This window comes from Barbatula barbatula (assembly GCF_947034865.1).
Source record: "Barbatula barbatula genome assembly, chromosome: 14".
Taxonomy (NCBI): domain Eukaryota; kingdom Metazoa; phylum Chordata; class Actinopteri; order Cypriniformes; family Nemacheilidae; genus Barbatula; species Barbatula barbatula.
Window position 1 is genome coordinate 9,871,418 of NC_136777.1, and position 15,821 is coordinate 9,887,238.

At 35.6% G+C, this 15,821-nt stretch overlaps 2 protein-coding genes across 3 annotated transcripts; one reads left to right on the forward strand and one right to left on the reverse strand.

The window, feature by feature from the left end:
- Window positions 1-32: 32 nt before the first annotated feature.
- On the forward strand, window positions 33-6,771 carry tial1 (TIA1 cytotoxic granule-associated RNA binding protein-like 1). 2 transcript variants are annotated; one of them, XM_079472399.1, is made up of 12 exons: window positions 33-226; window positions 1,005-1,101; window positions 1,337-1,489; window positions 1,571-1,625; window positions 2,032-2,119; window positions 3,437-3,512; window positions 3,819-3,927; window positions 4,139-4,234; window positions 4,320-4,404; window positions 4,754-4,877; window positions 5,044-5,183; window positions 5,285-6,771. In XM_079472399.1, the coding sequence occupies exons 1-12, from the start codon at window positions 198-200 to the stop codon at window positions 5,397-5,399; spliced, it is 1,167 nt and encodes a 388-aa protein (XP_079328525.1). In that variant the 5' UTR covers window positions 33-197; the 3' UTR covers window positions 5,400-6,771. The 2 variants fall into 2 exon arrangements, with proteins under 2 accessions (XP_079328525.1, XP_079328526.1); XM_079472400.1 differs by lacking the exons at window positions 33-226; window positions 1,005-1,101; window positions 1,337-1,489; window positions 1,571-1,625; window positions 2,032-2,119 and adding exons at window positions 2,550-2,691; window positions 2,900-2,967.
- Window positions 6,772-8,276: 1,505 nt separating this feature from the next.
- Window positions 8,277-15,444, reverse strand: pkd2l1 (polycystic kidney disease 2-like 1). Its single transcript, XM_079473492.1, has 15 exons — window positions 15,148-15,444; window positions 13,857-13,973; window positions 13,053-13,177; window positions 12,703-12,956; window positions 12,059-12,283; window positions 11,716-11,944; window positions 11,383-11,553; window positions 11,098-11,279; window positions 10,860-10,980; window positions 10,675-10,773; window positions 10,469-10,590; window positions 10,246-10,363; window positions 10,035-10,114; window positions 9,530-9,650; window positions 8,277-9,412 (listed from the first exon to the last, which is right to left on the reverse strand). The coding sequence occupies exons 1-15, from the start codon at window positions 15,425-15,427 to the stop codon at window positions 9,242-9,244; spliced, it is 2,415 nt and encodes an 804-aa protein (XP_079329618.1). The 5' UTR covers window positions 15,428-15,444; the 3' UTR covers window positions 8,277-9,241.
- Between the last annotated feature and the right edge of the window lie 377 nt (window positions 15,445-15,821).

Consider the following 15,821-nt stretch of genomic DNA (forward strand, 5'->3'; position numbering starts at 1 on the left):
AGTATATCTGATCCCTCACCCTCCAAAGCTGCGCTTTCGCGCATGCGCAGTGACCAGTGTTCCTGACCAGCCGGGTTCGGCCATTTTCTATTCAAGACTGAAAGTAACACCAGTCCTGTATTGTTCGTCCCAAAAATAAACCCACATCTGATATACGGAAAAACACGTTTTGTTAACACCCCCCCTGGGATCCGAGAATGGAAGACGAGAGCCACCCAAAAACCCTGTAAGTAGCTCAAAACACAGACCCTGTCAGCGCACAATGTATAAGTTAGCCGCTCCATTTTTAGCACCACTTAAACACTTCTAGCTAACGTTACAAGCTAGCTTCAAAACGACGTCCGACTAAAGTTATTAATAATGTTTGTGTTTAGTAACCGCCGTACATCTTTGTTAGGGTTATTTTTTCGCCCTTGTTAAAACCTGAAGGTTATAAACTTGAACTATTTTTCCGGGGAGCGTGCGAAAAGTACTTTGTTTTAGCATGCATATGCTAACGTTAGCTGCTAAGTCATGAAAACAGGTAAATGCTGGGTATACTTAAATATTATAATAAATATGTTATTGTTTTAGCAGAGCTGTAGTGTTAAATTGGCATTATTAGGAGGATCAAGTGGGTGTTTAAACGAGGGTGTCATTGTCTTGTTGGTTTGGTTAAGGCTTGTTATCTAATCTCGGGGCCTGTTTGTAGTTTGCATTTTGTGTTTGGCGTTAACCTGTCAGATATTTGTCTTTTCTCAATAAATGTAATAAACATAACCCGGAATTGCTGTACCCCTTAGTTAAGCTTGTTAAGTTGTGATGGCACTCTTGGTTGTGTTCCTATCTCGAGGTCACTCATAACGGTCATTACAGATTTCTGCATGGTTGGTATATGAGTGTCCATATATAAGTAACAAGGGTTTAGCACTGCATGCAAGGATGTTTACGTTCTTCTAATAGGATACAGAATTTAGTGACTGTATATTTTAATTTTGTTCAAATGTTTTTATCTGCATTTTCAGCTACGTGGGGAATCTTTCAAGAGACGTAACAGAGAACTTAATTCTTCAGTTATTTACTCAGATCGGGCCATGTAAAAGTTGTAAGATGATAACAGAGGTAAATATTTTTTTACAGAAATATGTGAAGCATGTTCTGAGTTTAAATGGGTTTTGTATAAACACTTGCCATATTTAAAATACAGTTTCCATATCAAATTATTTTAGACGCATAATAATTTTCTTGAAATGATTAGGCTTTTTGTCAAATAATGTTATGACAACATATTAGGCAGAGTGTTTCACACAAAACCCATGTGTTTGCAATAATATATTTTCCTGGGTTTTCTTCTCAGCAATCCGAGAGCAGCAGGAAGGTGAACTCTTCTATTGGATTTTCTGTTTTGCAGCATACAAGCAATGATCCGTATTGCTTTGTGGAATTCTTTGAGCACAGAGATGCCGCAGCTGCTTTAGCCGCCATGAACGGACGGAAGATTTTGGGAAAGGTTAGACATGTACAGCAATATCTGGGTTCCCTACATTTCAAATTACACAGCGTCATATAGCAAACATATTTTTATTGACAGGAAGTCAAGGTAAATTGGGCAACCACTCCTAGCAGTCAGAAGAAAGACACATCCAGTAAGTACTTTGGGTTCTTTGGGTTTATGGGTAGTTTTAATGAGGGCTGTCAAACGATTAATCACATCCAAAATAAAAGTTTGTGTTTACAGAATATATGTCTGCATACTGTGCAAATGAATTTTGTATTTATAAACATATTATATATTAACATGTATTTATTTATATTTAAATTATATTTAAATATTTATTAATTTATATGTTATATATATTTATTTTGTCTTAAATATATACACATATATATATATATATATGTATGTTTTTGTTTTTATAAACACATAATTAATATGTACAGTACATTCAAATATATTATGTTAACACAAACTTATTCTGGATGCGATTGAATCATTTGACAGCCCTAGGTTTAATTGTTTTCTTAAAAAAGTTTCCTCCTTTGTTTTTGAAGATCACTTTCACGTTTTCGTGGGGGATCTGAGCCCAGAGATCACGACAGATGACATCAGAGCTGCATTCGCACCCTTCGGGAAAATCTCGTAAGTTTCTAGAAGTAGCACGTTTCTGTTTCTTTCCATCTGAATAATGTTGGATGATTGTGTGTTTACTTGGAGCCAAACTCCATTTCTGGGACTGATGAAAAGTTTGTTCCACCAAAATGTGATATTAGTCTTGATATCCTTGAAATCCTTCTCTTCATCTCTTCTACAAGTTGTAAGCCTTCACAGTTGTTGGTTTTCACTACAGCAGTTGTCTTAAGAACAGGCTGTCATAGCAAATCAATTTGATTAAATTCGCAATGTCACAAGATCAGTATCCTCAGCAAGCCCAGGGCAGCATAGTCACTTGTTTCCTCGGATCAATCTATGTTAAAGTGTCTTTTAAATTATTCCACCACTGCTATTCAGTAATGGGTAAGTAGTTTTGATTTACTATAGCAGTTGAATTTTTAGTTGACAACACAAATATATGCACTGCTACTCTGAGAAGCTTCTCCTTCAGCTCTGAGTGTCAGTTAATAGAGCTCTGGTTATTTTACAGAAATGCTCATAGGATTGGACAGGAGCTTGAAGGCTAACAGCAAGGAACTGTGCACTCTGGGAACTCAGATGTAGATTTTCTTTCTATTTACTCTTTGCTTTTCATATTTGTATAATGCAATATTTTCCTATTAACGCTGACGTAGCGTAGACATTTAACAATCCTCAAATGATGCATAAATACTTACATGTAAAAAAAATTCATGATGGTTTTCCTAGTTGTGTTGACAGTTTGATTGTCCTTAAATTCTGAAAATGTCAATTTCTCGAAATTTGCAGCTTCCCAAACTCCATATTGGTGGTAAAGAATTGACCAGGAAAAATAAAGAAATCTGTTAACAGGCCATGTATGCCGTTTAATTCCTTTTTTTCTCTTTTCATATTTCTGTGTACGCTTATGAGTAGAATTAGAGACGACAGCTCAAATTAGGAATGCATGGTAATGAAATGGATGACATTTACTGACATGAGATGCTAGGACCTAGCAAATAGGATGAACATTGGCTTAGTATGTTGTTTCACAGGAGATTGAAATCTTTGCAGGAGCTTTTAATATACATGAATTAACATAGGTTGCATGACTTTGTATTGATTTGTTTATTCTTTTGTGTTATTTTTTACTTTCTTCCTCTGTAAAGTACCAGTAATTAAATAAAATATGCAGAAGGTGTTAGTGTAATGAATAATGAGGGAGCGTTTCTTAGGATATCGTAACAGTGTCTCACAGTACAGTGTGTGTGTGGTTCCTTTCTTTTATGGGTCCTGTAGCAAGCTGTCAGTTGAACTGACATTATTGTTGTTACGTTTTTCTTTCAGGGATGCACGAGTGGTGAAGGATATGACAACAGGGAAATCAAAGGGGTATGGATTTGTGTCCTTCTATAACAAACTGGTAAGGCTCCAGTACAGGAACACAGAGTGAAGGTTATTCTATTTCTGTTTACTTCAATTAATATAATAGCTTTAGCATTACAGAGACTGAACATGCTCAAATGAGTCAGAGTTTCTAACGTAAGATTAAAATTACTTTGGTAATAAGTTATTTATAGAAATATTATATACTATTATAGGGATTGAAATATTTTAATTAGTTGTAACGAAAAAATTTACACTAAAAATGGCAAAGGTAGTGCTTCATTACACAGATAAACTAATGAGAAGTTGGTAGTTTGTTTTCTATAAATTATTTTCTTTTTAGGATGCTGAGAATGCCATTGTACACATGGGAGGTCAGTGGCTTGGTGGACGACAAATCCGAACTAACTGGGCAACACGGAAACCACCTGCTCCCAAAAGTGTGCAAGACAGTAAGCATGTTCTTATTCTTGTTGTTTAAATTATGTTTGCACCTGATATTAACATCAGTTTTGGAGTGGAAGTAGAGAGCACTAAATATTTTTAAATATAAAATGTTTTAAACGAATACCTACAGAACCTTTTTGTTGTTATGTGAAGAATGAGCTAATAAATGGATGGTTTGAGCTGAATTAACATGACTGTAATTGGGTGAAATTTCAGACAACTCCAAGCAGCTCAGATTTGATGAGGTGGTGAACCAGTCAAGTCCTCAGAACTGCACTGTGTACTGTGGTGGCATACAGATGGGTCTTTCAGGTAAGTCTGTGATTTCCTTTTGAAACACCTTTTCTCACTGACTGTCTGGTCATTTCATGACTTACACCATTTTTTCCCCAATCAGAACACCTTATGCGACAGACGTTTTCTCCTTTTGGACAGATCATGGAGATTAGAGTTTTCCCAGAGAAGGGATATTCTTTTATCAGGTATCTTTCCCAATGGTCTGCTCTTCTTGTATTTTATTACCAACTGTGTCATTGAATGTTTTGTTAGAAATATATAAAATGGTCAGTTTTTGGTAGGTGGGCAGGAAGAGCATTAGATGCTAATATAAAATAACTAATATCCAACAAATCCACATTTTGTACCGAGAAAAACATAATGTTGTTTCATTGATTTTCCAACAGGGGGCAACATAGGCAACACAATCAGTTGACCTCGGTCTTGTTTGAAGTCTTGTTTTTTTGTAAAATTATTACTATAAATCAAGGTTTAATTAAACTTACTGTGCTTACTGTGTTTTTACATTTTCCTGCTGTTAATGTTTCGTGTCAGGTTCTCCTCACATGAAAGTGCTGCCCATGCTATTGTGTCTGTGAATGGGACCACCATTGAGGGTCATGTTGTGAAGTGCTATTGGGGCAAAGAGTCACCTGACATGGCCAAAAATGTCCAACCGGTAACGCACAAAGGCTTTTTTCATCCATTTTTCAAGTTTCATTGGATTAAGCTGTTTATACATGTCAATCATTGCATATGAATGAATTCAAACTGATTGTTTTAGCTCTGTGACCTGGCTAGTATGTGTTATTCATAAGTTAAAGCACATCTGGTTGTATTCACAGATGGAATATGGACAGTGGGGGCACTGGAATCAAATGTATGGTAATCCTCAACAATATGGACAGTACATGACAAATGGCTGGCAAGTACCATCCTACGGTGTTTATGGACAGACGTGGAATCAACAAGGATTTGGTGTAGAGTAAGTCTTTGTTTTTCAAAGAAGTCCAATTATAAAGAAATTTGTTTTGTGACTGAAGTATGAAATTAAAATGTCTTAACCGCTTCCTTTTTCTACCCCAGTCAGTCACAGTCCCCTGCCTGGATGGGTGGATTTGGGACACAACCTTCTCAGGCTCAACCCGGCCCAGTGATGAATCAGGCTAATTTTGGCATGGCTGGTTACCAGACACAGTGATTGGCCCTTCATTCTCTTGTTTATCTACCCTACCTATGAGAGCAGGTTCTAAAGACTTACAGGAGCACATTGTCTTTTTCCCGACAAGCATTGGATCTAAAGCAGGATTCACTTTAATGTAAAGACACTTTAATTTAATGAAGAAATTCGGATGACCACCTTCAATGAAAATCTAATTTCATTGACAAGTTTTTCCTGTTGTAATGGAATTGGACGAGATATATTGCATCCCATCCATTTTAACTGTATATCTTGAAGAAAACTGCAGATTTTCCCCATAATCCGAGCTTCGCAAACTTCACATAAACATTGCAAGAATCCAATGGTGTAAATGATTTAAATATATTGTTGCTTATTGAACAAAGTCCTATCTTTAATTTCCCCTACCTGAATAGCTGATCTTGCGTTTGCCTGTTCATTACGATAAGGACTTTAATAAGGATATTGTACAAAAATCACAACAAACCCCTTAACATTCTGATTTAGCAAACAAATGTATAAGTAGAGGCACTTTTTGGGGGTTCATTGGACCTGTGTCTTGTACTTGTTGAAGTGTAAATGAATTTCTATGTGCCGTGATGTATATTTTATCCACATTAGCTCTTCATTCTCCTCAAAATTCTAGAGCTCTTTGATACTGTGTGTATATGTATCTTTTTACTCCCAATTTACAGACACAGTTCCCTATGGAGAAAGGGTCAAGATGGCCGAACCTGTAAATATATTTTGATAATTTGGCCTAGAATAAGGGTTTAAAGCATGCATTCTACTTGAAAGAATGTTGCAGGAGTGCTGCATATGTTAGACAAAAGTTTAATGTGTGGCTGACGTGCTGAACCAATTCAGTGAATTTACAAGCAAGCCTTAAATTTTGCTCGGTCACACACACACACACTTGGAAACCCTGATAGGGAGGTGTATCATTGATTCTAAAACCTACTGTAAATCTTGTCCCTTTGCTGTTTTAATATGCGTGCCATTATTGAGTAGCCAGAGAAAAGTTTGTTTTCTGGGATAGTAAGGAATTGCATGTTTCAAACCATAATATTGAGGTTGCTCAAAGTATTGAATGTAAAAGGCTGAAATGTTTGAAAACAACTTAGCAACAGTTTTCTTTTTAGTCTAAATGAGTATCAATAAATGAACCATTGGACAAGAAACTAGGGCTGCAACTAACGATTATTTTTATTGTCAATTAATCAGTAGATTATTTTTCGATCAGTCGACTAATCTGCCGATTACTTTTCCGATTAATCTCGTGCTTGTTGTTGTTTTACCATATTAATTATTTTGTAAACTTTCCAGTAAAATAATAAGTACAACTTATACCGTTAATATTTTAAACTTTAAAAGTTTTATTAAATAATTTTCTAAAAACACACTTCAATTTAATTCATTTTATTCAAACATAGATACTGCCTAACAGTGCAAAACAGCCTGAAAGGCAACATATAGTTTGAAGACGTTACTTCAAATATATACACTGCAAAATATCCTGAGAGGCAACATGTAGTTTCAAGTAAAATCAGACATAAATACTGCCCAACAAGAACAGTGCACAAAAATATTGGGGGACTGTGTCACAAATTTTAAGTAACTTCACAAAGTTCTAGTTACATTTAAAAAAGGGTAGTGCATGACAACAATAATAGTAGGCCTATTTTAGAAAGGGTAACGTATTTATGTATTTTATTATGAAATGTATGAACCGAGAAAGCATGACTAAACGTATACAGTGAAGGTCTAACGAGGAAACGTGTTGTTTACTATCTGTTATCAATTTCAGTGGATGTAAGATTTACATCAGACTAATGTTGAAGTCTACTTCCACCGTAGGTAACTTACATTAGCACCATTAGCTGTTAACATTAGCATTATTATATGGGAAGCCAAACAATCCAAAAGTGGGAAGACAGCGGGGTTTTACAGAGCTCGCGCCGCGCTGACATGTCATCTGCGCGGATCAATGGACCCGAGCGAACGTGTTTCCTAGCGCCACCATATTATTACCATTAGCCGATAGCTTCAGCTCTAGGGTGACGTCTATTATGAGTCATTGACCGTAACAAAGGCTCGTCGGAGAGTCGCAGGATGTTCTCTCTTGAGGTGCTCTAACATCGCAGTGGTATGCCATGATTTTATTACAGAGTGAACAAATCACCGTTTTGTCCGTCCCACACTTAAACATATTACATAAAACCAGACCACGATCATGTTATCTTGTCATTTGCACTATGCCCGGGAACAGAATACGCCATATTTTTATTTTTTTATTCAAAGAAATCTTTGAAAGTAACAAAATTATAATATTAGAAAAAAAGGATTCATAAATAATAAAGAAAAAATAAAATAAATACAGAAAACAACAGCAAGTATTTCTCCTCTTTCCTATGGACACATTCTAAATCCACAAAAAATAATATAGGCTATATATACAAAATAAAACAATTTAAAAAAAGAGCATCCATAAAAATAGACGGGATATTAAATTCAAAAAACGTCTGCATAAATTTTAACAACTTTAAATTGTTTTGATTGTTTATGAGCAATAGAGATCTTTTTAAGTTGACAAAAACAAAACATTATTCCGTTTTTTAACAAAAATAAATTGCAGTTAAGTGGAGATTTTACAAATTTATGTTTATGAATATAATATTTGCCATGTAAAATATAGAAATTCACCACATAATCAAACATTTTACATTCATATGAACAAATAATATCTTTACTCCAAATAACGTAAATCATGTGACGCGTCGACGTAAGATTTTCGTAGTCGAGGCGTCGTTGCAGCCCTACAAGAAACATTTCGATGCAGTTTCTTTTTAAACTAATGAATTCAAAGTAATGAAGAGACCAACGAAAAACGTTTGTTTTGCCATTTAAAGCTTTATTTGACTATATTCTTAAACAGGAAAAGATCAATATTCTTCTGAAATACACATGGGCCCGGTTTCACGGACAATACTTAGCTTAAGCCAGATAAAAACATCACTGGTGTGCATCTTGAGACAAAACAATGCCACTGACATATTTCAAGATATGTCAGAGCAATTTATTTTCAGTTAAGAGAGCTCAAAACTTAAATTTTAGTCTGGGACTAGTCTTAAACCTTGTCTATGAAACCGAGCAATTGTGTCCTAAGATTAATAATTGTTTAACGTATTGCAGTTTGGATATACAACATATACATGTTTTACACAATAAAATACAACATTCACATTAAATCCATATCCAGAGATTATGTCTAGTATTGCGTACCTAAAAATATATATTTTAATCTTATTTTACTTAAATCTTTATAGCAATATGTCAAAGCTATACTCACTAAATTTAATCTTACGAAATAATGGGTGGGAAATAGACTCTGCAAGTTTGTCACATGGTTAAATTTCAACAGAGATAAATGACCTCTTGAGATTGATTAAATCTTATTTCTTATTAGAGGCAGTTTTCACAATAAATAGTAGACATTATAAAAGCTTGGTCTTAACAGAGAGGAAGGTGAGAAAAATAGCTGTCAATAGTATCTGGAGGAAATGTTTACACACATCGATACATCAATATACACTGTGCAAAAACAAAATGTGGAACAGAACCGGACCACCATCACCTTTTGACCCCTCTGAAGCTTTAAATAACAAGTGCAACTTTTAACTGCAATCAGATACAGAAAAGAGATGAGTACATTTCTGTGTCCACTGGTAACAAACATGAGGTACTACATCTATTCTAAAATAATACCTTTTCTCAACTCTCACATTCTGTGTCTTAAAAACCACATATCAGGCTTCAATCAAGCCTTCCATGTTAGCCTGTTTCAAAACTCATGTTATGGTGAATCAGTGACGTGCAGAGCTGCTGTTCTCACTGGTGGCTTGCCATCCTCCATCTGGATATATGTGGTTTCTTAGCATGCCCATGGGAACAGCTGGCGACCAGGTTGGTGGTGCTTGTTCTTGGGTTCTTGTCAGGCTAACCTGAATATTCCCTCCGGAAGCTGGTCTTGATTCCTGTCATATAATATATTAATCATGTATGAAATATATTTCTGGAAAGTGCCACATGTGGTGTCCATCTCTTTGACAGAAAAATGTGCTGTGTTGTGATTCCTCTAAAAAAATACTTACGTCGTCTCTGTTCATGTGCCTATCCATCTTGTCTCTGCTTTCCATTTTCTCCATTATCCTATTGACTTTAGACATTATAAGAGCCACTGTACTTTCAAGATGAGTTACCTTTTGGGCCAGCCTGGTATGGAAAACCAAAGTTACCGTTCGAGCAATAGGGATTGAAAACTGACTTTTTAGTTGTTCCAAACCTGTATAAATTCCTTAGTTCTGATGAACACAGAGAGATATTTGAACGAATGCTTAACCAAACAGTTCTTGGCCACCCCCGACTACCATAGTATGGAAACTGTCTCAAAAGTGCCCTGGAACTGTTTGCTGTATCCAAAATATCTCCAAGAACTGTTTGGTTGTAAGCCTTCTTCCAAATGCATACAGATTTGGAACAACTCAAAGGTGTATAAATGATGGCAGAATTATACATTTTTGGGGTGAACTATCCCTTCAACCTGCATAATAGTTTTTTTTTAGTTTGGAGAAAAAAGCAAAAAGACTGTACACAAACCTTTGAAAATCTTTAGTCTCTCCATGGTCATCTGCTGACATACCGTTTCCAAGATTTAGAAGCTCTGCATTGAGTGCATCCTAATACAACATTAAATCAAGATTTTAATCTTTATCTGCCATCTAAAACTGTCAGATTAGTATTAATTTCACAATGGACATCCATTATAAAACATGAACTTGTCAAACTAAATTCAAAGAATAAAACCCACCCTTTTTTCTTCCAGCTCTTGTTTCATTTTCTCCTGTTCCAGCTTGTCCAGAGTCTGGTTCCCATCCTGGTCGAACTTGGCGAAAGCATCTGTGATCTCTTTATCACTATGACCCATTCTGATAAGTGGGATACACACCCAGAATACATGAGCTCATTGTGCACCATCATAGAATTGAGAAAGGAGAATATGATCTAAGAGAAATGAATATATTTTGACTGACTCTTTTAAAGCATCCCTGAAATCCTGAAACGTGAGCTCACTGGAACCAGAATCCAGTGCTTTCTGAACATCAGAGATCTTTTCCTTTTTAAGTTTCAGTTTCATGATTGTCTTTTCATAGCTCTAAAATAAAACCATACATGATATTAGTTTCAGCTATTTTCCAAAACTAAAAGAAATTATGAGGGCTGCAGAACCTTCACATACCTGCTTGATAAGATCGGAGATCTGGAATTCATCCTTTTGGGAACTGAGCTCTGACTTCACCTCCGAGTATGTGTCATTAATGATGGCCAGGAACATGTTCTGTTAAATCCAATTCACAGTGTTAACCTTATATATAAACACCTGAGCTTTACATAAATTAATTAGTACACATATTGTTGACTTACCAGTAAAACAAAGAACACAAAGAACACATAGGAGAAAAAGTATATTGGTCCGAGTACTCTGTTTGCCCTGTCAATGGCATCATAATCAAAATCTCCCAGGATGATTCGAAATTGGGTGAAACTGAAAAGAGAGCAAATAATATGACATTTACATTATGACATGTATAGTCCTTGTCCTAATAGTCCTAGAATCACTATTCCCAATTGAATATCCATACCAAAATAAAATCATTCTTACATGCACTTGTTAAATGTACTGAAGGTTTCTACTTCCATTCCAAAGAGCAGGTATCCCAGCTGAGCGTAGGCAAAGAACACAATGAAGAACATGATGGCAAACCCAAAGATGTCTAAAGCACATCGTGACAGGGTGGATGTCAGCTGGGACATTGTCTTATTGAAGCTGATGAACTTGAATATCTGCAGAGATGAAAACATTATAATATAAAAACTGATCATATTCAGTTGAAGATTTGAGATTCCATCTTTAATGTGTTCTTCTTATATACTCCTCAATAAATACCTTAACCCAGGCAAAGAACAAGTTGACTGCATTCATGTTGTTGTATTGGGTTTGCCAAAATGCAAGAAATTCAAAATCAGCATAGATGTTTGGCTGTTCCAGGAGCTTTGAAAGTAATTTATCCACTTTTATGGTCCGGAATACACTAAAAACTATGGCAACTAGAGAAAGCTGTAAAACACAAACAGTGATGTGAGTCTATGCTTTTAATTCATCATCAGTTCATAAACTGAACAGTGAACAGCAACATTTATTTCGATCGAAAATACATGCAAAGGAAAATATTATGATTGTATATTTGATTGATGACTCATTTTGGATTTTTCCTCTTACCAGTATCACCACCAAATCTAAAATGTTCCAGATATTGCTGAAATGGGACGTTTTGTTGACTCGTAATTCCAGAATTTCCTCCACGATGTAGTAGATTATGAAGACACAGAAGACTATCTCACAGCCCATGATGAAATAATCCCAGGTGTTAACATAACGGATCAGCCGTACTGTACGAATTTGATAGGATGCAATCGCTCCACCAGTAGCTGGAAACTCAACCACCAATCTGAAAAAAAGGAAAAACCGTAAAATGAACAGCTTAAGGTAAAAACATAACAGATTTATGTAAGTGTGCAGATTATAAATGATACTGGTTATGATGCTGGTTTAGGACAAGTACCTTATGACGCTGAACAGGTTGACATTGGCATTGTATGTAGAGAAGTCAATGAACAGAGCTCGAGTTCCTCGATCAAGCCACAGATTGTCTTTTAGATCTGCTATGATTTGAGCACTCTCAATTTTGGTTTTTGCCAGGTCTTGATAAAATCCTGATCCAGTGTATGTGGTCAGCAATCCCCAGTGACTTGACCCTTTGAGCTCCTTTTCAGTGTGGTACTGCCATCTGAGGACAATGACATATATTATATATTTTATTATATTATATTTAATAGAAATACATAATATTTAATAACTAAATGTGGTCATGGACAAAAAGTCAATCTGATGGGTGATATGCTGTAAAAATGAGTAAAATAATTAAAACAATTTCCCTAACTTAATTGGTAAATCTTAAATGGTACCTCAAATACGTAAATTAATAAAATTAATATTAATAAAAATGACATTAACAGACTGCAAATGTAAAATTTAAGTGTAAAACCATGTTTAAAAACATCAACTTTTTAGTACTTTGTTTTAAGTGTATGTTTTATCATTTTAACTTTTTTCTCGTGATGTACCATATAGAAGGAAATAATCATTATCTTTAGATTATTTTAAAAGTGACACGCGCACTTGTCGTGCGTGACTGATGTCACTTACGCCGTGCCGTTGACCAATCCAAACACGCTATCATCCTCTTTTTCTTCTTTGTACACATCAAAACACTCTGGGATTTCCCTCCGAAAGTCTTCGTGCACCTTACAGGAGTTTTTCTTCACTTTGATCTGGCGAATGCGAGGGACTCCTAAGAGCATGTTCTCGTAGTAAATCAAGGACTGATTTTCGTTCACAAAAGGCACGTTGTTGTAATATGTATTCCAGTACAGGCTGTCAAGTAAGTTGAATTCCATGTACTGCAAAATGAATGACAAAAATGAAGTGATTAGAGGGATGTCGTTGTGAATCTGACATTGATTTATATCAGAAAAGACGAAACTGTCGAAACTCACTGTCCACACATCATTCATGCTGCCGATAGAGGAAAAGCTGATGCTGTTGCCCGGGTAATTCACAAACAGGTCGGTCATAGCTTTTGTGTAATAGAAAGCAGAGCTGCTGGTCATCCCATAAGTCACTGTGTGAGAAATCGGTTGTGTTGGGTTAACAATAACATCACTTATTGATCTTTGCTCAGACGTGGTTTGCCATTCAACCTTACACAGATAAAAGCCATTAATTCATTTAAGTTTCATCCATTAGCAGTGCTCACGTCACGAAAGCCACAGGCACGGACGAGAGGAGGGTTGTTTGTTTGAGATATACAAATAGCCCACTTAAACAATGTGAATTCAGAGGAGACAAAGCCTCAATTACCTGGCCTGAACTCTTATCAGTAAAAGACAGCAGGGACCAGACTGTGTTTCTTTCAGCTCAAATTTTCCACTGGACAATGCTGGGTTTTAACACAGCGGAACAGTACACATTTTATAATAACCACTAAGTCTGATACACATCTCTCATGATAAAAGAGCACAATATAGCGGAGGGCAGGGCATTAGTGCACAGTACAAATCACTAACAAAAGGGCTAAAAGTTAAAGACATTTGAACAATTTCATGATTACGCATGCTTATGTTTGAAGATATATTATTACCACAAAGTGAAATCTAGCTTTGCACATACCACTCTTTATTTTTCATATTTAGTTATTTTTTTATTCTTCCTTAGACTTTTCAAATAAAACAATAACCCTGTTTGACAGAGAAAATAGCAAAATATGTCTATTGAAAGTATTTAAAATAATTGATACATACACAGACATAAATCCAACAGGAAAAAAATGTACACAAACAGTTCTTTGAGATTTGCTTTGACCATGGCCTCAGGATTGTTCTTCGAGTCTTTTGTTAAAGCTGCTGTTCCCCATAATCCTAGAAAATAAGTAATGAAAATATTTATTGAAATGTTCAATATGTAATCAGTAAAAATTTATTTCATGATCTTAATCAACTACAGCCACAACAGTCATCCAGAACCAGAATAATATTGGACAGACCTAAATATCAATTTGTTCTATCCTTACTAGTTCTTTCATTTTTTCACTAACCAGCCAGGCAAACTATCAGATGAATCTCACAGTTTACAGTAATTATTCTCTCTGTATTTGCAGCAGTGCTGTTTTAATAAAAAAATAGGCTCTCCCGGTTGAGTCTGGACTCTCCCAAGTTTTTTCTCAATACATACGTATACATACTGTATATACTGGAGTTTTGGTTCCATGCCACCGCTGCCACTGGCTTACTCACTATGAGACTGATTTAGTTTAATCCATAAATATAAACAACTTGCGGTAAACAACACACATGTATGTAATATATTATAACATACCTAGATTAAATATACTTTGATTTAATATTTTACAGTTTCTCACAATCCAGTGAGATCAGTGTACAATTTATAGAGAAAAACTTGCTATAATACCATGTATCTTAATACCGTATATTCTCTTGAATTTCCCCCTAGTATTATTTTTACTACATTTTTTATGTATGTAAAGCTGCTTTGCAACAATGAAAATTGTAAAAAGCGCTATGTAAATAAAATTGAATTGAGTTGACTTAAAAAGCTTACAATCTAGAGTATAGGAAATTACTTTTGTAGACAAAAATATAATTGGGCCAAAATGTTAATTAGTTTGATTATAAAACTAGATTTCTATTACAACAAAATATTTTTGAAATGGATTTACTAGGACCAAATAAATGAATGATAAGCAGCCAATACCAGTCCAATAGAGAGGAAATTCTTTCAACAAAAAGGTTGAGACCTCAAGAAGCAGGATGATAAAATGGCAAGACTACGATTTAGCAAATTCTAGTCAAAGGAAAAACTGCTCTGTAAATGCTCAAATATAACATTAGTTTATTATGGATGCTTTTTGTCACAGCATAATTCCTACAGTAACAGGTGTGTTATTCCATGGTTTCAATGGGTTTATTTTTATTCCAAAATGTGGAAAATATTCAAAGACAGTGATCCTAAACGTTTGACCCAAATCATGCATGTCAATGTAGCATCTACTATTAGCATCTCATTTTCTCTTACCTTTAAAGAAGGTTGAGCAGCATCCAGACTTCTCCTTAGTGGGGTAGGTTTGGACCTTATCACCAGCCGAATAAGGGTTAGGCATATTCATGTGGTTCATGTTCTCCAAAGAGCTGTGGAACATGGGTTGAGGGTTGTAGACGGTGTTGATGTTGCGTTTGACAGGCGAAGGAGAGCCACTATAGGCCTGATTCACCCAAGCTCCTTTCCCATAGTTACCCAGATCGCATGCCACTGCACTGCTTAGTTGATTCTCTGTACGTTTGTGTAAGTGCTGCATGATGCTGAGGTGTATGTAGAGGACTTCAACATGAAACGTTTAAGTGAAGCTTTTGACTTGGGACACACTGCACATGCATTTATACCTTTTTACTCAAAGCGAGCATGGCAGCAGATTTGTGGAAGGAGGGGCCAATCTTTTGTTCAACCATCCATTAAAAACACAATCCGTCCATTAAGGTAACTGAGATGTTCAGGAATAGCGTCATTGCCATTACAGAACTTATGTAAATTTGCGTCACTTTGTTGTAAACATGCTGAGACCGAGATCAGCGATTAATACTTTATTATTATAAAGAGGCAAAAGCATAAAATCATATTCAGTGATGACACAAATGACTTAAAACACAATTCGATTTTCTCAATGTCTTGAAAAAACAAGAACCAAGAAGAGG